Source organism: Ochotona curzoniae, unplaced genomic scaffold (genome assembly GCF_017591425.1).
Source record: "Ochotona curzoniae isolate NIBS_2020 unplaced genomic scaffold, NIBS_Ocur_1.0 scaffold_2217, whole genome shotgun sequence".
Taxonomy (NCBI): Eukaryota; Metazoa; Chordata; class Mammalia; order Lagomorpha; family Ochotonidae; genus Ochotona; species Ochotona curzoniae.
In genome coordinates, this window is record NW_024467090.1 from 846,851 (window position 1) to 873,882 (window position 27,032).

At 47.7% G+C, this 27,032-nt stretch overlaps 1 protein-coding gene across 4 annotated transcripts in view; it reads left to right on the forward strand.

The window, feature by feature from the left end:
• CLASP1 (cytoplasmic linker associated protein 1) overlaps positions 1–27,032 on the forward strand; it is a 249,987-nt gene that overhangs the window by 194,820 nt on the left and 28,135 nt on the right. For 2 of the 4 annotated variants that reach the window (XM_041000186.1, XM_041000188.1), the window contains 7 exons: positions 9,247–9,350; positions 12,269–12,513; positions 13,779–13,842; positions 15,847–15,849; positions 16,045–16,208; positions 19,479–19,557; positions 20,950–21,093. In XM_041000186.1, coding sequence (XP_040856120.1) covers positions 9,247–9,350; positions 12,269–12,513; positions 13,779–13,842; positions 15,847–15,849; positions 16,045–16,208; positions 19,479–19,557; positions 20,950–21,093 — 803 coding nt within the window. Of the gene's footprint in view, positions 1–3,039; positions 3,148–6,692; positions 6,756–9,246; positions 9,351–11,120; positions 11,145–12,268; positions 12,514–13,778; positions 13,843–15,846; positions 15,850–16,044; positions 16,209–19,478; positions 19,558–20,949; positions 21,094–27,032 lie in introns of all 4 variants that reach the window. The other 2 variants (XM_041000184.1, XM_041000187.1) reach the window with 2 other exon arrangements.

Sequence of the window (27,032 nt, forward strand, 5' to 3'; positions counted from 1 at the left end):
ATGGATTTGAGTCCTGGTTCCCTCTTCCATTTATTTATTTATTGAAGATTATTTATAGAAATTCACTTGAGATTTTTGCATCTTACATTGTACCTTGGCTATTTATTGGAGTATTTTAAATTGTTCTGATTAAAATGTACTGAAAATGGTAGTATACTAAAATATGAGTAATGGCTCCTTTGAACTGCGAGAATGTCTGTTGTTGGGGGTTTCACATCTCTGCCCTCTAATCGTTTGCATCAGCTTCTTACACTTTGGCTTCTCTTGAGTTTTTCTGGATTCTTCCTGAAAAGGCAAAAGTGAGGATTACCCTTAAAACACGAAAAAGATAGAAAGGAATTTCCATCCAGATATGAAAACCAATCAGATGGTTGTGCAAGGCTTCCCAGCATTTGGGCTAAGCAGAAGACTCAGTAACCACCTAGGAATGGCTGTTTTTTCAAAGTTGAGTTGGCCAGTCTCTTTTTGCTTCTGTCTTCTTTTCCTTGCCTTCTCTGTAACATATTCTCATGCAGAACTCTGGGCACTGAATAATTAAACAAGTTGGTTTGGTACATTGCAAAAGAATGCCTTTTTTTAACAATCAGTCTTGAAGTCATCTCACAGACTTCCAGGGTTGGTTCTGAGGTTTTAGACTTCAGGATTGGTTCTGAGGCTTTAGGGTCAGTAAAGGTGGTTTTGCTCTTGTGTTTTGAATTATCCCTTATTTAAGAGGTTATCACTAGTAGATACACTTAAGTGATGTTTGGAGCAGTCACAGGGAGATTGTCACAGAACGGTCACGAGAAGGAGTTCTCTGTCAGCTAGCACTAGCCATGAGTGGGTGGGAGCCGATGCAAGGGGAAGGGGAGCCCAGGACTGGAGCCCCAGTTGACATGTTGCTTCAGCTCGCGTCTGTGGCCCTGAAGCAGACTCATCCCAGACAGTGACTTGTATTACCCGTGGCTGGGTCAGAAATTACAGCTAATCAGACAAGAACTATTTTTAAATGCTTAACAAAACAGTCACATTACAAAAAACCTATCGGAACTTTTTTTTTTAACTATTTGTTTTGGAGCGAGCAGTGAAATGAGACAAGGATTTCATATCGGTAAGAACCCAGAGGGACTTGGGCAAGTGCATTGTCTCAGCACTTTTCTCGTCTTCTTGTTCTCCTTTTCCTAGTAGGAGGCCAGTGGCTAGGCCAGCGAGCTGGCGTGGAGCAGAGGCTGGGATGCGGTAGTGATGCCTTTGGGATGGCCAGTCTTGCTCTCACACCTTGGGTGGGCAGGGGGAGATTGCACTCACTGCTCTGCCTTCATTGTGGGACCTAAAGTATTGTCAAGCATTGCTGGGTAGTCACTGCTGCTTTGGGTGAGATCTGCTTCTGGTCGAATTAAGCAGAGTTTAGACAGTTCTTGTGAGCCTCTGACAAAACCCTGGGGCCCGAGGGCTGGGATTGCATCTCTGTGCCTGACGCTTCCTTTTCTGCGTGGTGCTGAATGTGGATCCTCACTGAAGCCCGACTTGGTCCCAGTATGGAGCACAGCCAAGTGAATTCTGTATCCACTCTGCATCCTGCTCGGCTCCACGATTCTCACTGGCTAGCCGCTCTGGATCTGGCGTGGCTGTGTGGGGTCTCTGCTGTGTTGCGCTCACCTCACTGTGGGAAGCCTCCACACCCAGGAATCCAGGTTATCATGTCCAGCATCTCTGCCTAGTGCCAAAGCAGCAGATGCTCTCATGATGAACATGTGAGTTATCCCTGCCAGCAGTCAGGGTCAGACACTCCCCGGTGCACAGTCAGCATGCACACTTGTTTTGGGGTAGTGTGGGACCGTGTTTTCTTAAGAGGCCAGGCATGATGATCTTTCCAAGTTTCTCAGCCAAGTTACCATTAGACACTAGGCTGCTCATGTGACTCTCCTGTGATCTCTGTTTTGTAACGAGAGAGTGAAAAACTCCATCTGTGATAATCCTAAAGGAATGAGCTGTTCCCAGGTCAGTGGAGTGCTGTCTGCCCTGGATACTGAGGTTACCTATGTCGCTGCTGCAGGCGTGGGGGTAAGAGGATCTGTGCCACTGTGTGGTCAGGATTCCATGCTGGAGCCAGTCCATAAATGAGAGCAGCCCTGAGCCTCCCATCTGCTGGTTCATGACTGAGTGGTTTGATGTACCCACCTGTCCCTGGAAGTGGACAGCCACCCCAGGGGTGTCAGCCCTGTGCCTTGATTGGGGCAGGGTGAGGGGGAAGAAGTCAGCCTTTGCTTTCATTTAGTTAATTCATGGACTTCCAGAACTAGAGCTTTTCTTTTCTTTTCTTTTCTTTTCTTTTCTTTTTTTCTTCTTTAAGATTTATTTATTTTTATTGGAAGAGTAGGCTAGATTTATAGAGGAAAGAGAAAGATCTTCATCTGCTGGTTCACTCCCCAGGGGGCACAACAGCTGGAGCCTACTCTGGGTTCCCTGCATGGGTGCAGGGGCCCAAGCCTTTGTGCTGTTCTCTACTGCTTTCCCAGGGCATAAGCTGGGAGCTCGATGGAAACTGGAGCTGCCAGGACGTGAACTGGCACCCATATGGGATGCTAGCACCTGTAGGCAAGGATTAACCAATGGAACCACCATGCCTACCTCTAAAGCCTTGATTCTATTAATCTGGATTATTTGTCTAAGAATCAAGTGTGCAGTAAAACAACCTGGGTCTTCTGACTTCTTGCCAAGAAGTTTGTGAAAACTGTAGAACTGATTATTTCTGAAAGTCTTTTTTGATCCTGTGTTTTCTGATGTGCTTGTCCTCAAGAAAGATTCCTTTGTGTTTCTTACATTTAAGTGTAATCTCTCATGCATACTACAAGTCACAGTTCACTGAGGCATTGGGCATAATCAGGTTTCTCCACACTGTCTCCTATTGGCACAGCAGTCAGTGGGCCACAGCATGAGCAGGTGCCCAGCACAGGCAATGTCGTGATTACCTGAACCGAATGTGACTGATGTTTTGTGAGTTTTTCTGCCTTCATTAAACTTGTTCACCTTCTCTGAAACCCTCATGCTGCACGCTAGCACGGAGCAGCCGTATCCCTCGACCCAGCATGAGTCAGGGGTGCAGCCGCGATACCAGCCGTGAGAGCAGCCGCGATACAAGCCCTGCTCGGGGCTTTCCTCCACTCGGTGAGTACACGTAGGCGCTGGCCCGAGGAGCAGAGCGTTCTTTTCCTGCTCCAAATGCTTGTCCGAGACTGCTGGGTGCAATGACCTGCTTGTCCCCTCTGCTGTCCTGTGGCCCTTTCTTCTCTCCGTCCTCTTCCTCAGTTACCCTCTGTGGTCCCTCTCTGCATGCTCAAGTTTTGGCAGCTTCCAGTTTCACTCTTCGAGAAAGCAAGCGCCACTTGCTGTGCTCTTATTTCCAACCTCTTGCTATCAGGCAAACCCCGTTGGTCTGGCAGGTCCTAGTGTAAGGCAAAGCCGGCGCAAGGCAACTGCTACTTAAAACACGAGTTGTAGTTTGCCTTCTTGAACTTGGGCATACAATTTACCTTTGTATCTAGTATGAATGATGAATCCCCAAAGGTGTCCATCATCACATACCTTTATGAAAAATGGTACTTTATATTTGTAATGTTTTGTTCTTTGGCATGTAGATATGTTTTCTCCTCTTGTAAAATAAGAGTAGATCTGTATCATGTGGGGCTGTGTCTGTGTAAATGTCCCTGCCAAAAGGGGATATGAAGCAGAAGCATCAGGTCCTCATATTGGCTTCAGTGCCTCTCTTGCTAATGCCATGCGCTTTGTCTAATATCTTATTTTCCCAGTTGGCATCAGAAATCAGAGTTGCTTTGTTTCTGTCCAATCCTTCGTGCTGTGGGAGTAGGCAGACGCCAGATCCCAGCGAGGCAGCCTTGAGCTAGCAGGGGGATGCTGTGGGGAGGGCTGGTGTAAGCTGCTGGGGGCATGCACGCGACCTGCCACAGCCTGACGCCCGAGAGCAGTATGCTGCGTGCCAGGCTTCCATCCGAACGAGTTGGTAAATGAAGGCTGTGTATCTAACCACCCTTGCTCACTACTGGACCTTCCCAACAGCCTCTTATGTGAACAAACAAGTCAAGCTGTTATTTTGCCTTGGAAACAATTCAGTATTTCTGCTTTCTGCATGCACCAATGTTTTTGATATCTTAAAAGCAACCTTTGGAATCCAGCATGAGTTCTGGTGATCAGGCAAGGTGTGCTGGATTCATGAGGACCCAATGGAACCCGGAGTGGTCGGTTGCGCCCAGCTGGTTTCTTACTGCCTTTGGCTGAGTGGATCTGTTTCACTGTCTTGGTGACTGAAGGTATTAAGGTGCAGAATTGCTAAGAGCGGGGCAGAAGGTATACGCCCTAAAGCAGGACCAGTTATGCTCAGGGCAGTCGCAGAGTCTTCTAAGCTGTGCTTCTTTTCCCTTGGGTTTAGCGTGTCCCTGAGGTTTGTGTCCCTGCTGCTGTGGCCCGCAGCAGGGACGCTCCAGTGTACCCATTGCAGGTGGGTGTTCAGCAGACACAAGCAAGGCCCTGATGGTCCCTGGTCACTCTGGGGCAGAGTCAGGCAGATGAAGCCACCTTCCCAAGCATGCTGCCAAGCGGAAAAGCGAGGATTGGAGTCCAGGTTTGACATCAAGCCTGCCCCTTTGGAAAGTAGTTCTGACGGTGTGCCAGCTGCCTTCTGTGAGACTCTACAGAGAGTGCTCTGGGCTACTAGGTGCAGGTGGCACTTCGGACTTCAGGGAGACTCAGGGGAGGCTTTCCGTAGCACGGAGCTTACTGCCCCCATTCAAGGGTCCTTGTCCGTTCAACTCCCTAATCACTTGCCACCTTTTCCACCAAGTACAGAGCCTGTGTGTCAGTGACCCTGTGAATGAGCCTAGATAGCCAACACTTTTTTTTAATAAGAAAAGGCAGTGATGGTAATTATGTCTAAGTGAATTCATACTGATTTTAAGCTTGCTCTTTCTGACAAGGTTGGATCATTTGAATGGCGTGAATATGTATTAATATGCTTACAGCGATCATTACTGATTGAGTGAAATTAGGGTCTCCAAGACTCTGCGTAAGTGAGTCCATCTAGGATTCCGTTAATGGGTGTAACTCATGAATGTAACAGAGGACTCAATACATGACACTTTTGCTCTAGAACATTCTGTTGAAACAGAGCCAAAGGACTGGTTTTTAAGGACCCTCCAGATCAGGTATTGCTTAAAAACTTTTCTGTTTAAATTATCAAGATGTGTTTGTACAATAAATTGTATCACTTGTTTTGGTCTGAAAATATTTTACCCACATCTTTAAGAGTAGTGATCATTTTTGAATGTCTGTTTTAGTTCTTGCCAGCTAATGTTTATCTTTGTGAATCTTAAGAATGGAGGAGTTTTCCTTTTACAGGCTGATTTTTAAAAAAGCAAACTATATCCTCAATCACCAGGTAATTTCTGCTGTTTGTTGCTGCATACACCCCAGATATTTCATCAAGTGACATGAGCCTAAGAAATAAGATCATACACTGAAGAGTTTGGGGGTTTGTTATTCTTGACAAACTGTATGTCGGTGTGTAACAGGTCACGATGCTCAGCAATTAATTGGTTAAACCTGTGGGTTTTCAATGGTATACTCACCATGAATTTTTCAGCGTAGTGAATGGAAGTATTATCCTTTGTTTATCCCTGAAATAAAGAAAAGCCTCAGATTGCATAGAACTGTGGACAGTAGATCAAAGTTTTGAACCACGTCTGTATTGGACGCTTACTTCTAAAGGTTGCCCCTCTCTGTTTGAGGACGGAGTTTAGCATTTCTCAAGTGGATGAGGAAAGAGACATGTTATGAATACTTGCACATGGGTTGATGCTCTGATGTGTATTAGTGAGCTGGAGTCTCACTTCTCCACGTGCCATCAGTGATTGCCTGTGCCCGGCACGGTGTCAGGTGCTCTCTGCCTGACCTCCTAATCCTCTCAGTGACTCCCAAGAGGTGGGCATCACTGTCAGCATCGTCTGACAGAAGAGGACCCCAGTGTTCCAGAGATAGTGGTGAGCAAAGCAGAATCCTGGCGCTCACCATCTGCGTGTTGGGCTGCTTCTGAGGAATAACCATTCAGCTGAGGGTGACCAGATCTCCAACTGTTCAGCAAACATGCAAATGAGAATACTTGTGCATTAGAAAAAACAAACATTTTGACCAGGGAAAATGGAATTGTTGGGCCCTGTCCCTGTGATTTCATTCTGTTTCCGTTGAAATGACATTATGAACCTCAATGCTTTTGTTTTCGGTGCATGGTCACACATGCCTCGCACTCTGATAAACATCTTGTGACCTGAGTCAGTGATTCATCTTACTGCTGTTCCACTCTGGGTTTGAATGGTGCTTGGGGGCTCTTGGCATTACTCATGTTGCATTCTTCCATGTCGGCTGATAGAAGCTTCATGATGTGACCACAGGCCTGGAGTCCGAGGTGGCTGGCACATGCTTCTCTCTGAGCGCCTCAAAGGGTACCCTTGTTGTGCCCCTGTACTTGCTAGCTGTGCCCAGCCAGCCGGCTTCCCAGGGAGAGTGGGGACTGGCGACTGCCATCGTTCATATCAGCACCATTTTTTTTCTTGAGAAAACGTGGCCGTATTGGTAGCAGCCCTGGCTCTCCTGTGGTACTTGTGTGTTAACCCTGTGGGTGTTGCCGTTCCTTTTACCTGCAGCCTCTCGACGTCATTCCAGGTCCACTAGTGCTCTCTCCACTGCTGAATCTGTTGGCCAGTCAGGTGAACAAGTGCTAACTGCATGACTCGGCCTCCTCGTGTGTGCTAGTTCCACATCCATGTTGACGTTTGTTTTCATCTGTGTCGGCTAGCACTTGGCATGTTTGCAACCTCATATTTTTACCCAGTGTGCTTTTATTTGTTTATTTTAAGTTGTTGAATGTTTATAGTTCTGTTTATAGGTTGTAGATGCTTTTTAGCCTGTTTGATAACATTGTTTTTCGAAGTATTCACGTTTCTGTCTAAACAGACACCCAGAAAAGGAACAGCCAGCCCTAGATGTCACATAGGGTCTCCCTGGCAAAGGAGGCTGTCATCCCTACCCAGGTCATCACTTCCAATCAAGTATTGAACTTAATGTTAGTTCTAAGTGTCAGATCAGTCACCAGGGTTTATACTGTGGTGTACATAAGTTCAGATATCAAAAAATCAGGGTATTGTCCTAAGCATTTTATAGGAAAATAGATGAGGCGTTAGGTAAGCAGATCAGGCCAAAGGTAGCCTTGTAGCCTGAGACCCCTGAGCTCCATGAGCGAACCCGGAACCCTTCGGGGCACAGCGAGCACGCGGGCATGCAGCAGGAGGCCAGGGGAACCTCCTGCTCGGCTTCTCACCGTCCTGAGTAGCTACAGCTTCTCCAGGGAGCAAGGTGCACTCTGCTGACTCAGATTCCCAGTGGGTCACAGCTGATGCCAAGTCGCTGAGTCATTTTTCTCTGTTCTTTCCCGCAAGATGATGGGACAGGCTGAGGACGCGTTCTGAGCCATCAGTTGTGGAACAGTGTCAGAGCAGGGGGAATGCAGAGCAGATTTCAGCAGCTTTCTGATGAAAGCACAGAACTGTGGTTGTGCTCAGATCCAGACAAGGGTTCCCCTGAGGATTTCAGGTTCACTGTCTGATGTTTACACCCTAGGATCTGTAGTCACTTGAGTGGCAAGGCTGTGTGCAGAATACCTCATGGCTCCTAGAGCTTTACTTTTGTGTCTGGAAAATCAGCATTTTCCCTGGAGCAAGAATTGCTGGCATGAGACCTGATTTTTTTTTAAGACTCTGTTTTATTTAAGTTTATGCTGGGTAATGTTTAAATGGCTTATAACTGAATTACTTTGATTTTGTTACTCATAAATCCCCTACTATCTACCCTTTTTTAATGGAAAGACTTGAATGGAGTTTATCTGTAAGACTGTGTGTGCAGTTAGTCTCAAATTTACACTCGTTTTATATTTTAACTGACAGATACCTATGTGGATAAATAAATACACATGAACATTTGTGGTCATTTTTAATGAGTGGCACATGGAGTTGCCTTCCAAACAGTGGCTGCCATGGCATCTGAACTTGTCTGCCAATGCATTAAAAAAGGGGGTAGTATAACATACAATTTTTGTTTCTTTATAAAATTTCATGACTGTTTAACTAGTGGTGTTTATAGTCCCCCCCTTTCTATGATGGAGAAAGGTGTAATATATTGAACTTGATAGTCCAACAGTCAAATGCTTCTTTATTGTTAAAGTTCACCATGGTGCTGTGTGCTTATCTAAATCTTTAAGTGTATCATTTTGTAGAAAGGATCTGGTCACATGAAGGCCACATAGATGGTAGCTCAGTAGCTTCCCCTTTGCTCTAAATGTTACTGAACTATGGCTAATTGAGAGAGTTTTCCTTATTCAAGCAATGTCCTTTTTGTTAACATAGAGAAACTAGTTTTATTGTAACGTTCTTCCAAAGGTTTTTAACATTATTGATAGGTAGTGTGGTGTGGCTTAGAGCCCATTTGGTCCTGTCACACCCATGGCTTGGCTGGCCAGGGTCTCAGGAAGGCTGACTGCCTACCCACCGACTGCCGAAAGGGGCCTTGGCCAGAAGCACTCTTAGCAGCCTTTGCACTTGAACGGCTGAAATGTGTTTTTAATTCTTTGGACTCTCTCCATTTTGTTTATGTACCTAAGGATGCTCATTCAACAATCATTTGAGGGACTCAGGTACAATTTGTACTAAAATGGTCTAAAGGATGACCATTCCACAGTGGAGATATCAGAACAATACTAGACACAGGCATCATGACCACTAAATATCAAAAATGAATTCAGTTGAATTAATAACAGCAAAGCAGCACTGGCTTGAAGACCATTTGGACTGAGGTCCAGCTACTCCCTTTGTTGGACATTTTCACTTTTGATTACACAGCACATGTGTCAGACCTGACGCCTTCTAGTTAGTCTGACTACACGTCCAGTGGGAAAGCTCCCCTCTCTGCACCCCGGCACATAGTCACATGTGGTTCTCCAGCACTTGAAAGATACACTGCCATGGGGCCCAACAGTGGTGAATAGAAACAGTTTCCAGCACTGGCAAACAAGTCAAGTGTAGTGGAATGGGCTCAAGGTCTTTCCTTGTCTAGCTAGATGGTGGGGAAAGGCAGGAGCCCTTCCGAGAGAGGGGGGGGGACATTAGAATTAATGTGACACATCTCGTCCTTTTGTTTTTCACGTAGACCGGTATGGACTTGGCCAGACGGGAAGAATGCCGGGCTCTGTGAGCGCCATGCGCGTCCTGAGCACCAGCACAGACCTGGAAGCTGCGGTTGCCGACGCTCTGGTAAGGGTCGCGGCGTGCGCGCAGGCCCCACCTGCCCATCCCTGCTCAGCCTCCACGGGCACCCTAAAGCTGCGTGAACACTGGGTACATGGTTCGTGGTGCTTCTTCCCGATGGTGCCCGCTGTGTGCACAGTGAGCACTAACTTCACGGAGAGTGTTAGCATCTCATTCCCTGGCTGCGCTCCTCCGCGGCTCCTCGGTGGCCAGGAGGCTTTGCTGACGTGGCCATCCCGGATGCCACTGGGCTGCTGCGTTTTGTTGTTTTCTTGCTTTTAAACCACGGTTTCCCCCAGCATTTTCTTATTTCTGTTCTGTTGCTTTTGTTACTTTACAAACTTGGATGGCATAGCCTAAATATGATTGTAACATGAGTAATGGAGTTTGAGGTTTGAAAGTCTTGCATTTGTTCTTTTGCCTCACTTATTTTTAATGAGAACTTAAGTTGTCAGTTAAGGAAATTCTAAATACTGATGTTAATTGTTGGAGGATATAAAGCAGCAGTAGAATGTAGTGCCTAAACCTCGGGGGGGGGGGGGAATGGGAACTCCATTCATTGTGCTTGTAGCAAGAAGTCCTTGGCAGAGCTGCCCAGAGTTGCTGCGTTGGCGCTAGGAGTACCACAGACTCCAGCATGGCACTGCTGCAGGCTCAGGGCTCAGGCCCCTTACCACTGTTGTGCTTTTGTGGCTTTAAGGCTTGTTCTTTTTAAAGTTTTTTTAAATGTTTATTTATTTTTGCAAGTCAGCTATACAAAGAGGAAGATCAGAAGATCTTCCATCTGCTGTTTTACTCCCCCGGTGGCCACAATGGCTGGTGATAAGCTGATCCGATGCCAGGAGCCAGGAACTTCCTCCAGGTCTCCCACACAGATTAAGGGTCCCAAGGCTTTGGGCTGTCCTTGACTACTTTCCCAGGCCACAAGCAGGGAGCTGGATAGGAAGTGGAGCTGCTGGGATTAGAACCGGCGCCCATATGGGATCCCGGCACCTGCAAGGCAGGGACTTTAGCTTTGTGCTTTAATCCAGCCATAGACCATGTGCTCAACATTTTATGATCCAAGGCTATAGGGACAGCAGCTCTTGTCCCTTCTGTCTCCCTCAGGAGCTGGCTGCTGCTGTCACAGTCCCCGGCTCAGTCTTCTGTGTCAAAAGAATTTTTTTTCCTGTCAAGTTCTAGAGTTGAGGCTGATGGCTGTAACCTTGACTTTGGTGTTGAAATCAAGAGCTGGAACAGACTCCTGTGAAACTGTTTCTTCCAGCTTTCCATGGGACTTCCCTGCTCAGAGACAAAGCACCTGAGGGGCTGTGTGTAGAGTTCTGCGAGCCAAGACAGGCCTAGCGAGCCCCGGTTGAAGCTCGAATCAAGCTCTTCCTTGCGCTTCTGCTCTGGTAGCTTCCAGCTGTCCCAGGTGCATTTATCCAGAGCCTCGGGTCCCTCAGAGTGAGCTGCCTTGAAGAGAAGGCATGGGAATGGGATTGACAGAGGGCACAAGGAGTAGGTGGTACTCGGGGCCCTGGCAGCCGCACTTGGCCAGAAAGACTTGTAGCAAGTCTTAGGTGGTTTCCTGAGAGGAGTAGGAGGGTTAGGAAATGCCATTGGAAAGCATTCTTTATTATTATTTGCTTGACACGGAACGCTTGCTAACCTATATTTTTGGTTTGCTAAGAGATGTTTTGCTGTGCACTTTTGTTGCAAGAACAATCCCCACATATGCTTCTGACATAATTCTCTATGCTTTTTCCCCATCCTTCAATATTTTCCTGCCTACAGCTGTTAGGAGACTCCAGGAGCAAGGTACCAGTGCTTTTAATTTTTGTTTTATAACTTTTTTTTTCTGTTGCAAGTGTGTTTCTTTTAGAAACCAATGAAAGCAACCTGAACTGTAGCTTAGTCTGGAAGACTGGTCTGAGTGATGGTTCTGCTGTGTCTCGTGGCGCCTGTGTTGGTGACCGACTAGGCCCTTCCACCTCAGGCTCTGCTCCTTCTCCTTGCTGTGCCACATTGTACTCACTCAGTCTGTCCTGTGTCACTGTCGTTTCATGCGTGCTTATAGTCTACACTTTCCTTATTTTAGAATTCTAATTTTTGTATAAAAAAGATGGTCATGTAGTTGACCATCCAAACACTTTTGTGAGTGATGAAAGGGAGTGTAATTAATAAGACTGAAATTATTGGTGTAAAGCAAGCTGGGATTAATGGCAATAAACCATATCGTTAGAAAATTGGCACTTGTGTGTTTTAAGCTGGAACTGTTTTGCTTTGATTTTATTAGTTTTATATAGCTGTTGCTTTAGCATTGTTGGGTTTAACTTGCAGCTTACTTGAGAGAAGTATTATAGTCTGAAATAATCCTAGTTGTGTTACAAAACTTGTCAGACCTTATTAAAAGTGGTTTAGATAATGTAAACCTCCGGGTACACAGGAAACTTCCATCAGTGGCATTGCAATTTCAGTTTTTTGTCAGGGAAACATGAATATTCTATCAAGCTTACCCGTAGACCATGCTCAGGAAATGCTGTTTTCGAGTAGAGGTGGGCTGGTGGGTGTGTACACTTGCAGCATGGTGGGGTTGAGCCTGGTTAACAGATCTTTCCATCCTGGCGGGCCTGTCTAGGTGTGGCTGTCGCCTGGGCAGGAGGGTTAGGACGCTTCTGGAGTCGCAGGGCCAGGGCCGTCTGACCACTGCATGCACATGCTCTCCCGCAGGCTTGCTCCTTGCCCTCGCTGAGCAGTGCGTGCTCGGCATGTCTTCCATCAGCTGGAAGGCTGCTTTTCTGTTTCTGTTTTCTAAGGTACAGGCTCAGGGACAGTGTGTGTCTTCTCACGTGGAACTCTGTTGGTTTTGCTTGGTCTGACCCATGGTCATTACATCTTTCCATTTCTTCCCCGTCACTCCTGTGCGTCCTTGGATCTGTCAGAAGAAGCCGGTGAGGAGGAGATACGAGCCGTACGGGATGTATTCTGACGACGATGCCAACAGTGACGCTTCAAGTGTTTGCTCTGAGCGCTCCTACGGCTCCAGGAATGGCGGCATCCCCCATTATCTGCGACAGACCGAGGATGTGGCAGAGGTTCTCAATCACTGTGCTAGCTCAAACTGGTCTGAGAGGAAAGAGGGACTTCTGGGCCTGCAGAACCTCCTGAAGAGCCAGAGGACGCTGAGGTAAGGAGCCGGGAGCGTGCGGTGCCCCGTCTGCCCTGTCATCTCGGAGCTCCATGTCCCTGAGTGGCAGTCGCTGGCACGGTGTGCAGGAGCTCAGATGACTGAGCCTTTCAGAGGCTTGGAGGTAACTGGCGAGTGTTCTAGAGTTGCTAGGCTTACCTGTGTCCAGTAAATGCAGACAGTTTGCAGTTAAGGTTAGAAACATGGGGGAGTAGAGGAATTACTGCGAACGGTCTGATACTTCAGGGTCTGAATGAAATGGTAGGCTCACTTGTCCCTCGGCAGCTGCTGACCAGTGCTGCTCTGTCTGTGCTACCGGTGAATGGCCATGGGGCCAGCTGTCCGACCTGCAAGGAGGGGTTCCCAAGGGGTATCTTGGGGGGATGAGTAGGCCATTTGGTCAAGCTTTGAAGGAACAGTGGGATTCAGTAGTACAGTAAGGGATCAGGAATGTCGGTGTGAGTGTGTGCGTTGACCCAGACACAAGAGCAGTGTGCTGTGTGCTCCCACAGCAGTGGGAAGAGCAGGCTCCCAGCACTGTATGACTGCTCAGAAAAGAGGGCTTAGATAGCAGGCTTACAGATCGCAGACTGTGGGACTTTGAACAGAATGGAGGTGAAGATCCAGAGCAGCCAGTTGATCCCATTACCGTTCCGTTGTGGTTGGGAATTTGGCTCCTGGCTGTGTCCTGATACGTGAGCTTGAGGGGATCATGCTGACAAAAGGAATTATGTAAAACTTAGGGAGTTGAATTTTTAAAAGTGCACTGTAGGGTCCAGTGTGGCAAGCTGAATCCCCATTTGTAACACCAGCATCCCATATGGGCACCTGTTTGTGTCCCAGCTGCTCCACTTCCCATCCAGCTGCCTGCACATAGCCTGGACAAGCAGTGGAAGATACCCCGGGCCTTGTGCCCCTATACTCCTGGTTCCCAGCTTTGGACTGCCTTGATCTGACCATTGCAGCCATTTGGGTAAAGAGCCTCTCTGTGTCTCATCTTTCTGTAAAAATCTGCCTTTCAGGATAGTCCCCTTATCCCCTAGTGGTAAAGTAGCTTGACGTAAGGGGCGGCTTCCTCCCTGCAGACACAGGTGTCCCACCCCCCTTCCTCCCTATCTTGACCCTCCTGACCTTAATCAGAGACCCTCTCAACTATGTAAACAGTGTTAGAAATAAAATAATAAAATCTTTCTAAAAATATGCCTTTCAATTAATTGTGATATTGGCTTATAAAAATTCATTTTTTTGTATTTTCTTTCCTCTAGTCGAGTAGAGTTGAAAAGACTGTGTGAAATCTTCACCCGGATGTTTGCTGACCCTCACAGCAAGGTGAGTCTGGATTGGTGCTCCCCTCCCCTCCCTCCTGTCTACGTGTCCGTGGGATTGGTGCTCCCCTCCCCTCCTCCTGTATGTGTCCATGTGAGCTGTAGAGTAGGCCGCCCAAGAGTGAGTAGTGCACCGCCAGCCCCCCAATGTTAACGCAAGTATAGTAATGGTGTATGTTTGTGTGGAGATGGGATTCTTGGAAATGGAGATGTCCTTGACACTCGTACTTCAGTAAGTGTTCTTCAGTAGGACTTACCTTGGAGGGCCTCGGAATTAGCCTTCTATTAACTTAAAAAGTGAGAGAGATCAGTGTAATGCAATTACTGTTCAATCCCATGGAGAATTTGTCCTCGTAGGACGAGATTATTTTAGCAGTAGGTTATTTGCTGCTCTCTAGAATTTGCTGAGTGGCAGTTACCTAGCTGGTGGCACATCTGGGGGCCAAAGGGGGCACAGACTAAGGAATCGCTTTTTCACAAGGGGGTCCCTTCTCACAGAGCAACACCCAGGAGTAGGGGACAGCTCTGAGACGGGAGATTTTTGTATCTATACCATTCTTTAGGGGGAAGCCATTAGGGTATGTTTATGCTCTCAAAGAAAAGAAATAAGTGAAGATTTAGGAAAAGCAAGGTGTGAATAAAAGACAGAACCTAAAGTGTGGAAATGGGCAGAAACTTAAATCTTGCAGATGCAAGTTTTTAATACTGATATGCAAATGTAACTGTTATTATACTACATTTTCCTGGCGAAGGTGGTCTCTTCTGATCTTGCCGGGAGGAAAAAACCTGTGGTGACCAGGTAGTCTAGTTGGTTATCAGCATCTTCCCTCCTCTCCTAGCCTAGCTGTCATGTAGCCATTGTCTTTGAAATAGCAAACACCGTTCCTCCCATCCATCCATCTGTCCCTCCCTACCTCCTCCCTCTCTCCCTCCCTCCCATTCATTCTCCGTCCATCCGCCCACCCGTTCCCTACTCCCTCAGCATTTGCTGAGCACCTGCTCTGGCCCAGGGATACATGCAGGATTAGGCCCCAGAGCGCACCCGACAGCAGAGCTCACCCAGCGTCAGAGTCCTGGTTCTGACGCTCACAGGGAGGTCAGCACAAGCAGTAGTCAGTCCCCAAAAGGGCCTAAAGGCCATGTAGGTGTCCAAACATGCAATTGTCAGGATTTTTTTCCTGAGGTAGTATTAAATAAGATTTAAAGCATAAGGTTTATACCATAGCTGTGGGTGGGCATTGATGACTTTTCTATTACCTGTCACCTCCAGATGGCTGACTCAGAAGCAGAGTGTGAGGACAAAGAAGGAAATTTGTTTCCGTCAGAAGTCTCTTGTACAGTGAGTCTGGAGGTCTTAGTGTAGTTGGTACTTGGAGCTGCCTGCGAGGGAGCCGGGCCAGCATGCCACCACTAAGGCTGGCTGCTGCTTGGCCTGCATCCTTTCACAGGAAACCTATAGTGGAGCCGTGGAGGCAGGGCTTGGGGGGTTGCCCCAAGAGCAAGTCTCACTTCCAAGGCAGTGCTGCTTTTCTCTCTGAAACTGCTTCACACACGTTCAGAGCAGACTCTGTCCCCTCAGCAAAGTTGGGGCCCAGGACCACGTGAGAATGAGGGTGATCTTTTATTACTTCATGATATCAGCATCCAAATAGCTGATCAGTGAGTAGGCTTTGGGGGCTATTTCGTTGTGGTTATTATTCATCCTGTATTTGCTGAACACTGGATAGTGCACAAAACTGAGCTAGAATTACAGTAATTACTAGTTTTGTCTCCTTCCTTCCTCCAAAGAAAAATTCCAGGATTAAACTCAGAAAAAGTAATTTTTCTCAGTACTGACTTTTATAGGCTTATATTGAGGGAAGGGAGTATTTTTTTTTTATCAATTTATAGTTTTTTCAGGTTTTTCTTGTTTTATTGAGAAAATGCATGAACGTGGTATTAATTGACTGTGCACTAACATGGAATTTGTTTTATTGCATGGCCTGGTTTGCGGTGGAATTCCCAACAGAGAGTAAGTGCCAGTGCTTTTTCCTTCACCTGTCGTCTGCGGTACGTTGCTTCTCAGAATGGAGAGCAGTATTAACAGTGTTAACCTGGTGGATGAGGGTCGGGACAGAGCCAGCATGGGGCGCCTCTGGTACTTGGCAGATTCCAGAGGAAGTGGCGAGCTGTGTATGTGAAACATTTGCTTTCCCTTTGTGTTTAGGTTTTCAGTATGTTTTTGGAGACTTTAGTGGATTTTATAATAATTCATAAGGATGACTTGCAAGACTGGCTTTTTGTTCTTCTCACACAACTACTTAAGAAGATGGGAGCAGATTTGCTGGGATCCGTGCAAGCCAAAGTGCAGAAGGCTCTAGACGTGACGAGGTGAGTGCTGTGCAATTGGACGCTCCTGCTGTCTCGGGGCTAGTTTCTTGACATGGTCTTCTGTGTCCCAGGGTTACTGTCTTTGGCATGAACATCTCTCTCTTCCGCAGTTCCACACCCTTTGGTGTGTTCCTCCAGTTCTCGGGTGGAGCCTTTTCCCTGAGCTGGCATTGTGTTTGTGGAGTACCTAAAAACTGAAAACACATCCATCTTTGAGAATCGATTTTCTTCTCTTTGGAAATGCTCGTAGACAGCTTGTAGAATATCTGCTCACATGTTTCTGAAGACGTTATCATTTCTAATCCTTCATCTCTTGTGTGAGTCATGCCAGAAGTTTCTTCCCATGTGATGTCTCATTCCCACCACTTTACACACAGAGTTCCGTTGGTTCATTCACAACAAGTGAGACCCTTGAGCTGTTGTGGCTCAGGGATGTTGGGAAAGCGGGCAGTGTGCTGTCATCATCCAGGCAATGCAGATCCTCAGCACACAAGGATAGAAATAAAAGATGGCACAAGACGCTTCATTGTAATGTCTTGGGATTAGGTGGAAGTGAGAGGGGGTGGGCCACATCAGTGAGGTGTAAAGAACAAATGAGTGATTCCGGTCACTGAGGAAGTAATGACTCAGTTCCTACAAACTGGAATAGTCCTGGGTACCAGTAGAATTTTCGAGTGCAAGTCACTGTCTCAGTGAGGAGCAGCAGCTGCTGAGTTCTCTGCTTGCTGCTATTGCTGCTGCCCCATGAGCCTGGCCTCCCTCTCCATGGTGCAACTGTGCGTGAGTGATGCTCATGCCTCTTTTGCTCTGGCTCTCTCTGCTGGCACGCAGCATCTACTACTTCGCAGACTGACTTCACAGACGGTGTTGGCTCCTCTTTACGAGTGTGCCAGCTGATTGCTTTTGGCCCTGACCCAGTCTGTTTTGGCCCCAGTGACCTTGTAATTGGCACTGTTGTCCAGTTCTCTTACACACTGGGCAGGAGTGTCCCATATTGGAGAACCTGGGTTCCATTCCTGCTCAGCTTCCTGCTTCCTTCTAATACAGTCTTCTTGGGAGATGGCTGCTGATGGTCCAAGTACTAGGTCCCCACCACCCATGGGGAGACCTGGGTTGAATTCAAAAAGGAATTCCGTTACGTGAGCAATTTCCTTCTGATTTTCTTTAAACACCAAGTAGCCTACTAAATTTGCAACAAAGCTTCCAAATTCTACCTTTCCCTTGAATGATTACATTTAGTAAGATTAGGGAGTGTTGTAATTGCCAGTGTGCCAATGATTGCTTGGTTATCCTGGGCTGAGGGTGGGGGACACAGCAGATGCAATGAGAGCTATGGGTGAGAGGGGGAGTACTGGGGAGCTGGAAGCTACAACCAGTGACCACACTGGTAGCAGACTTTTTTAAAAATCAGAAATCACGACTTGGAACATTTTATATCACTGCAAGGGTCAAATAAAGTGGCTGTAACCAGACTTGGGCTCGCATCATTTGATTTAGGTGACTTTATGAATGACCAGCTCCATTTCAGATTTTCAGGGAAGGTGGGACTCTTAGGGTGGTACTCCTAGCTGTGGTAAGGAGTTCAGTGGTGTACTCCTGCAGATTTTTCTGGATCCCCTTTGTTTGAACAGTCCTAATCTCAGTAGACCTGGTCCGAGTCCCTGAAGTATTGCCGACATTCCCACCACCTTCTCGGCTCAACTGCTGTTGATTTGCTCAGCTGGTGCTTATCCAGCAGGGCAGCACTGGCTGACAGCTGCTGCTCCTCTGCCTGGGAAACCCTGGGTGCCAGTCGGGCGGGCTGTGGCAGCTGAGCACACGGATGCTAGGATGCGTTCTTCCTGCGCCCCTTGCTGCGGACTCTAGGCAGGACGGGTGTTTTCTGTGTACCTTGCTAACCCAGTCACAACAGGTGTGCGTATTGAAGTGTGTCTTGCTGCCAGAACTGGTCCTCAAAGCTTCCTGGGTGTTGGCAACGCCTGCATTGCCACGTACCCCGAGCCCCGAGTCGAGCGGAGGGACTAGGGTTATGAGACAGACAGGACACACAAGACACACAACACACTGAGACTCATTCTTGTGAAGTGAGGCCTTTATTCAAAGTCGAACTCTCTTATATAGTTTGCTTGGCCCCTCCCAGGATCTTCCCAATGGTTAAGCAACACCTAAGCTCCCCCAAGGACATGCAAAAAGGGGAAGCAGGAAGGAGGGAAATTGCAGTCAGGACGTGCAAGAATGGGAGGCAGGAAGGAGGGAAATTGCAGTCAGGCCATGGGCTAAATGTATCAGGCCATGATTGCCCTTCCTGTTACACCTTTGAGAAACAAGCTGTGCTGTGGAGTTAACCTTTGGGAGACCCGGCCGTGCACCTGGGTACAAATAACTGTAGGAGGGAGTGATGCTAACAATCAGGTTTCCTTTTGACATTCACACTGGAACCTCGTGTGTACCACTTTCTTACAGTCATTTGCTTAGCTTCTGTCCTATCCTGTGTGCTGGCCATCACCTCTTCATTTTGCCCATTTGGACTTGTGGCCCCCCTCATTCCTTTTGCTCTCCTGCAGCTTGGGAGCTTTCACAGAGGAAGCCCCGTGGGGAGAGGTGCTGGCGCTGTGTGCCCACTTGGGCAGAGGAAGCCCCGTGGGGAGAGGTGCTGGCGCTTAGTGCCCGCCTGGGCAGAGGAAGCCCTGTGGGGAAGGGTGCTGGAACTGTGTGCCCTCCTGGGCAGAAGAAGCCCCGTGGGGAGAGGTGCTGGCGCTGTGTGCCCACTTGGGCAGAGGAAGCCCCATGGGGACAGGTGCTGGCGCTGTGTGCCCACTTGGGCAGTTCGGAGGCAGCACAGCCATAGCAGCATTGGAAGGGCTGGAGCACTACTGTGGTTTGAGGCCTCTCAGGGTCACTTGATTGCTTCCTAGACCTGTGGGGTCGAACCAAGTGTGGCATGGAGAAAGGACTGCCTCCTCAGTTGGTTGTTGCAAGTCTTGACTTTATGAAGTAGCTACTCCAAGTTTAATGTGTGCTTTAGGACTTTAAGCAAGATTTTTCCGCTTCCAAACTTCTATATAAAAAGAATAGTAGTTTAGCATTCTATAAAATGAATTGTACTGTTAAATTATGAACAGACTATATATATATATATTTATTTATTTATTTATCTATCACATAAGCTTTTACCTTTCCAAATCTTCAGCAGTGCATTTTATTACATAATTTTACCCATTTTTTGTAGTAAAGTTCTTTAAAAACAAGCATTTCTCTTTTTTAACCTAGGGATTCCTTTCCATTTGATCAACAATTTAACATTTTGATGCGATTTATTGTGGATCAAACTCAAACTCCAAACCTCAAGGTTAGTAACTATTTGTCATTACAGTTAAACCTCTGGGACTCAATTTTGCCTTTTTTTTTTTTTTTTACACATAACTCATGGTCAGCTGCTATGAATCTGCTGTAAGCATTCTTGTTCAACTCTTTGTGGACATCTTCCCATTTTTCTTGATTATTAAAGCCTAGTAAAGGAATTAGTGGTCCATTGGAAAGATACATGTTCGATTTGTTTAGAAACTGCCGACATGGTTGTAGGCATTTAAGGTTAAAACTTGGTGCAGGCTGCTTGATGCCAGTTACCTGAGCCAAGAGTTGATGCAAGGAGAAAGTATGATTTGAGGGGCGAGAGTCCTGAGGGACAGCAGCTGTCCTCATGTCAGAATGCCTCTGCCCATTCTCGGGTGAGCAGGATGACTTTGGAAAGGAAGAAGGGGCATGGGGGAGTTGAGAAAGGAAGCTAATGGGTTCAGGTAATTGTTAGGTGGGTTCCCGGGGTCTGTTTCCACAGTCACCCTGACGCCAAGGCACAGGCGTCCTGGACATAGCCTGGCTGTTTGAGTCAGAGATCATAAATTTCTTCCTTATCTGAGGTCAGCAGTTCCACCCTGCCCCTGCAGTCAGTGCATGGGATTTTCAGCAAGCATTCTTCGTCTGCCGAACAGAGCGCATATTCTGCTGCGATCCAAGGGCTGCCTTGAGCTCTTCAGCAGGGGGTGGGAAGGAGGTGTACGCTCTCCGCAGGTGCGGGTGGCTGGTTAGTCACGGGGTTAGCATGTAAAGGGAAAGGAAGATGCGTTGTTGCGGTCACCGGAGGGGCGGGGCTCCTGCCGCGCCTCATCCTCGCCAGTTTGGGGGAGTTAGGCTCTCACAATAACATTTAAGCCAAAAATAAAGATATTTTGTTGCATTGAGATACATATTCTTGTTGACATATTTCCTTATTAACATGCTAAAATGTAAGAAGGAACTGTTACATGTCCTACAATGACGGGACTAAACTTAAGGGAGGACGTTTATGGTCATATTCACTGTCCCTTAATAGTTAACTTTTGTTTGAGCTGCAGGCTGGGCCTAATTATAATCCTTTTCCTTTGGGGTCAAAATGAGAGGTCACTGGAGAAGTTAGAGCAGACATGAGCTTGATGACTGAGAAGGCTGCTTCGGGGCATTACCTAAAATCGGGGACAGACCTGGTCCCAGGGTTGAGCTTGCCCTCCTGCTCAGTTGCAGAGCTGCCTTGTTGGCTGGTTTTGCAGCACGGGTGGGGCGCAGGATGTGGCTCTAGGTGGAAACGTAGAGCCAGGAGAAAGGAAGGAGATTTTGCCTCAGTAGACCGGTCTCTGACCACCAGTTGAGGAGTACATTCAGAAGCTCATCACGGGCACCTAATGCTCATAAGTACTGGCTCTTTCAGGTCAAAGTTGCAATCCTGAAATACATTGAGTCTCTGGCCAGACAGATGGATCCAACAGATTTCATCAACTCCAGCGAGACAAGGCTGGCTGTTTCTAGAATCATCACCTGGACAACAGAACCAAAGAGTTCAGACGTGAGAAAGGTACGTGCGAGGGAGCTGTTCTTCTGCGGGAGGAGGAGGGCTGTTCAGAAACTGGAAGCCCTCCTGCCCCAGGCGCATGCAGAGCTTGTCACTTGCTCAGTGAAAACCAGGACTCTCTTCTGTCCCCTGCCCTCCCCTGCTCTCCTGGTTCCTGCTCGCAGGCCGGAAAGGAAGTCTGCAGTGTGCGCGGTGGGTGCATATTTCTCCCTGGCGTCTCCCTCACGTGGGTTATCACATGAACAGAGTGTGCCTGTGAGGAGGCTTATCTTTCTTGTATCAACCTGAAACCTGTGCTTTGAAGGTGAAATTCGAGGTCTGAGGTTAGAATTTGCCTGACAGTGAGATGTACTTGAAAGATGTGATAAGGCATAACGGACATTTGATTTTAAAACAAGCAAAAGCACTTTTGATTGAAATCCACAGATGAGTGAAGTAAAGCAGGGACAGAATTCACGTTCTGAACACTGATAGCAAAATATCGTTCTTATTATGTTCAAGAGTAGTGCTATTTGTTCTGAAATGGAACTTTGAGAGGCCTGTGGCATGGAGGGTGCAGGCCAGGGTTCTTCCATTGTGAGGTGGTCATCTGCTTCACAGCAGGGTGCTGACATGGTCAGTGGCAGCACCCCTGATGCACGCCAGGTGCGCTTGGGCTTCCTGCTGTGGCTGCTGCTGGCTTTCCCCTCACCTGGAAGCGTTCCTCTGGTACTCTTTAAACTTTTATTTCAATGTTTATTTCAAAGGTGAAGGGGTTATAGGTGGGCCTCCAGTTTGGATGGAGGAAGAAGGTGGTTGAGATAAGTGTTTCCGTGTTCTCTCCTATATCCGTGGGGGCGAGGAGGGAGAAGAGAAAGTGCACCACTCCTCTGGCCATCACACTGATCAGCACCCTGGGAGGAGGCGCTCGTTCGAGGCCCTGGTTGGGGAAGGATGGTCCAAGGCTCCTACTTCAGTGGTCTTGATTGTTCTGAGAGGTTGCGCTGGCTGGTACACCAGAGGTGTTGACTGTTCTTGCCTACCTCAGTGTGTCCCCAGACTTAGGTGTCAGTTAGAGATTCTGGCCTGGAGTGTTGTTCAAACTGTCCTTTTCGTCTTTTGATGTGGTACTTGAAGTAGTTTGTTGGCTGAGACAAGCTGGCTGTCTTGTCAAGTTTCACGTTCATTTGGGTATACTCTGCATTCTTAACGAGGCTCAGCAACTGAAGTGGCACAGTCCTGCAACATGTGCTCTGGGGTTAGACCACACGTCTCTGTGGTTTTTCCCTGAGGTCAGGAATGGAGCAGGGGGTCTAGTTGAGGAGCCCTCTAAGACTCCTTGCTCTTGTGTGTGCCAGCTGGTACAGGATCAATTCTGCCCCCTGCACCAGCCTGTCTGGTTACTTCTGCCTTCAGACTAAACGCTACTTGAGTTTCGTTATTTCTATATAATCATGACACTTGCACTTTTTTCCTCAGTTGCATGCTCCTTCTGCAGCCGTCTCCATCAGCGTAGGTCTCTGCCCTTGATGGGACACGAGGGAAGGAGAACATACAAAGAGATCATGCCAGACAGGTGCCTGGATTAAGGACTCTTTACTGACCAAGCTTGGCAATGGCAGGGCGCAGTGGAAATTAGCAAATACCAAGTCCACGTTCAATCTAATCTGAATTGAAACCCTGTAAGGAACAAATGGTCATTACCATGAGAGTGACCGAGCAAGGGAAGGCCCCTCTCTCTCTCTCTCCTGTTGCAGGGGGTGAGCAAGATCACGCCAGGCATGTCTCAGGTTTATCAAGGAGTCTTTATTAACCAAGCTTGGTGATAACAAGGCCCATTAGAAATAGCAAATCACAAATCTATATGGCAATCCAGTCAGTCATAACCCCAAGAAGAACAAATGGTCATTACCCTCAAGTCCATCTGTTAAGCTGAAGCCCTATGTCCCAGCTTCCCCAGCAATGTAAGTTACACTAAGAGGCATTCAGCCAACAACCTGGACGCACTCACAAAGCTGCAGACACTCAGCTTTCCCTGGCTTCTCTGCCCACATTCCACTACTGCTAGGCCTCGCCTCTCCTCCAACTCCCAATAGTTCACACATTAGAAATACAAAGCATCTTAGCATCGCCACTTTCCCTCACTCACCCAAGCAGTGAACAGAGTGAGGAATACAGACACACAGGGGTTCAAGGGCTCCCTGTCCTCAGAGTCTGTCCACTGGAAGCCAGAGAGCAAGCAGGTGTGGGGAGTGCCAGAGTGACGGAAGCGCATGACCAAGAGTGAGCCTCTCCCTGTCGTGGCCTATGGGGGCTAGAGAGGGGAGTGGCTACACAGCAAGGCAATACCACCCCCTCTCAGGCTGCAGATGGAAGGTGAGCGTGACAGGTGGGTAGGAAGGCAGGACATGGGCAGGGAAGCATGACTTCCAAGCTCATGACCCTGAACTAGCTCTTGGACCACCTGGTTCTGGGCAGGGGTAAGTGCATGTAGACACTCAGCTCCACCTCTGCTGGCATTCAGAGGGAAGGGAACAACCTGCTTAATTCTCACATCCTTTCTCTAGTAATGAACTAAGTTATCCAAAGTTCTTAAAGCAACCCTGGATTATTCTAATAAAACTATTTTTGATTCATGATTATTTTGTACAATATCTCAACATTTATGAAAAGAATTTCCATTGGCAGCAGTCAGCTAATTAACTGATCTGGGATTTGGAAGACAATGTGAGTTGGTTTAGTTTAGAAGTCAGAAAAAGGTACCCTAACCTGTGGGCAGGAGCTTGAGCTCAGATGAACTCGCTTGCAGTCAGTGCACTCTAGGGATGTCTAGCTGGAGGCACTGCAGACCTCAGCTTGTGTTTATATCAGCTCAAGCCCAGCAGGGTTAGAAATTAGACTGTTGGGTACCACGTGGTTCATTTGCTGTTGAATGGCCATCCACTCTCACATCACAAAGTTGTGTTACTGTGATGGCTGCACTTGCTTCTCTCTTGCCCCATCGTGAGAGCCACCCAACCCCTCCCCTTGCTGCCCTAACACAACAGTCCCGACCTTCTGAGGAGTTTGAGCAGCTCTCAGGCCTGGCTGCTGTTAAATTGATCTGGAGGCCTGGACTGTCTTCCCGGGTAATCTTCCTGACTTGGTGTAGAGTAGAGCCCAGCCATTATGTTCTTTTTGATTGGGGATCCTTCTACTCTTCAATCATTTTTAGTGAACAGAGTTGAGTCCATTGCCTGTGATGAAACTTGTAGACATACAGACTAGGACATACTCTGGACCAGGTTGCTAGGAATTCAAAAGCTTGGCATATACCTTGACAAGTCCTGTTGCCAAGTGGCTGTTGTGGCCATCTAGAGAGTGAACCAGTGGGTGGAAGATCTCTTTCTCTCACTTGCAGCTTTTCAAATAAACGAATATTAAAAAGAAATGAGTGAGAAGTTAAAGCCAGTGTGGAAGTCTCCCTCACTTGGAATTTGCTGGAATCAGTCTGCACAGTGAGAATTAACCCTCCCTTGGTCAGCTCTGGGAGGGGCCTGGTGGATTCTGCGGAATCCCGGTTCTGGCTAATGGTCGTGAGTGTCAGCCGTCGTGTTCCCAGATTGTGCTCACTCAGGGAAGGGTCTGCAGAGTGCTCTGCAGGGAGTTGGCGACAGTCTTCCCTAGCTGCCTGGAAAGTCCTTCCTTCCTTACCTGCATAGGGAGCCCTGCCTACCTGCCTGCTCCCCCTGAATACTCAGATATGATCAGGCTCCGTGTACTTAGCAGCAGCCCCTGCTGCCTTTAAAGCACTCTCTGCATTTGGTTTTCTTGGCTTGGGGCATTCCCTAGAGCTGTGACTCTTCAGGCACACAGCCAGGGCTAGGCATCAGACATTGCTGTTTTGTTGTAGCAGGTGTGTGAAAGATTCAAACACTGAGTGTTGGCTCTCCAGACTTGCTGCTTGGGGGCCAGCACTGTTCAGCTGGCAGAGCTTTGCACGGTGGGATTTTCCTGCAGACTGTGCTGGCCTGAGTGAGCACTCAGCTCCACACGCTCCAGCAGCGGCAGCATTGGGACAGAGTGCTCGGAAGGTGTGGGGGCAGAGCACTGCGGAGGCGGGGCCTCCCGCCACTTGCTCCTTTGTTCTGGACACTGAAGATCACAGGTTACACTGGAGATTCATCTTGGCTGGGGCCAGGGCCGAGGTTTTGTTTATATTTTGTTTTTGTTTTAGAGCTTGATTGTGTTTATTTGAGAGACAGTTGCAAAGAGACAGAGAGACCAAGAGAGATCTATCCTCTGACTCACTGTCCAAGTGGCTGTAATGGCTGGGGATGGATGGACCCAAGGACCTAGGCCATCTTCTGCTGCTTTTCTGGGCATATAAACAGGGAGCTGGATTGGAAGTGGCGCAACCTGGACCTGAACCAGCACTCATAGGGGATGCCAGCACTGTAGGCAGCAGCTCAACATGCTGTGCCACACCACCAGCCCCAGCGGATGAAATTTTATGTAACAGGCCTTGTTTTCATGTAACATCCAAAGGAAATTTTTAAGTACAGCTGCTGCTGTAACAAAGAATAAAGCTGCATTATCCAAGACAGTGAGGTTTGTTTGAAGCATTATTTCAATGAATGTAGTGCTAAAACAAAATATTTGGAAATTGTGAAAATGGCACTCTGCTGTAAAGTCTAAAGTTGTCTTCATCTTAAAGCCATGTAAAAATTGACTGGGACTGGTCTTACCTAGGCAATTTAGTGCCTTAATTTTTTTTCTTAATGTACCCGTCCTGATGGTTATATTGACCAAGCTGTATAAAAGTACACTAGTCCTTTCTTAATGTACTTTGTATAATAGCAGTCTGCTTGTAAAGGTGACAGATTGCCCCTGCTGGAAAGAGAGTCATTTTTGTGAAGTTTGGCTTCTGTGTGACTTGTGAGTCAGCCCCTTGTTAGAGGTGCGGCTTCCTGTTATGATCTCCCAGGTATTGTGGCAGGATTTGTCGCAATATGGCACAGAAAGTCGTAGTTGAATGTGACTTTGCACACTGTTGTAGCTCCTGCTGTCATCCTTTGAGGATTGTTCTAGTTTTGCTGTTTTGTTGTTTGTGGAAAAGTGCCAGATTTTCCCCCAGCATTTGGGAAATGCAGCAGTAATGACAGAATCCCAGATTGTGTGTGTGAAGATTGAGAGTGCTGTGGGGTTTACGTGGTTCCTTTGTCAGATGAAGAAGTTTTGAGAAGTGTGGGCGGTGAAGAAGGCGTGTCAGGAGAAACCCAGCAAGTGCAGAAAGGCTGTTGGCTAGAGCCGGTCAAGTGTGTAATGAGCCATGGAAGTCACTCTCCGAGGGTTTAGCATTGAGAACGGTGTGCATCTAGCATAGTCTTCTGTTTCGACACAGGAAGTGAGCCTACAGCTGCTTCCAGGAGGGGCTGTGTAGCTAAAGGAAGGACGTGGTGAATGGCTGACAGTTAAAATGATGCACTAACGGTGGCGTGTGCCCAGTGGCGTTCCCTGCTGTCAGACAGAGAGGGAGGCACTTGCTGCTGCTCTGAGCCCTCCTGCCTTCCTGCTGTCCAGTGCATGCTACAGCGCAGTCGCCTAGGTGAGCACCGCCCCAGTAGGTCAGCATCTATCTGCTCTGGGCCTGCACAAGGACACTTGTAGTACGGCAGACGGGTCGATTGAAAGCTGTGTGTAACTGCAAACCGCATACCTCTGCATCGTCCGTCACTAACACCAGTCTGCTGTAACAAAGACACTGGAGAGCTTTTGGAGACAGTGTGTGAGTGTGTTGGCGTGTTTGTGTCGTGCTGTGTTTTGGGATTAACTGCCCTCCCCAGTGGAATGGCCATGATGAGTAGGAATGGCTGTCGTACTTTGACTGTAATCAGTGGAGAGACCGCAGATAAGAACTGCCTGAAATTAGAACCCCTCTTTGTGGCTGGTGGGCAGTTAGGACAATCACAAGGAAGCAGTAA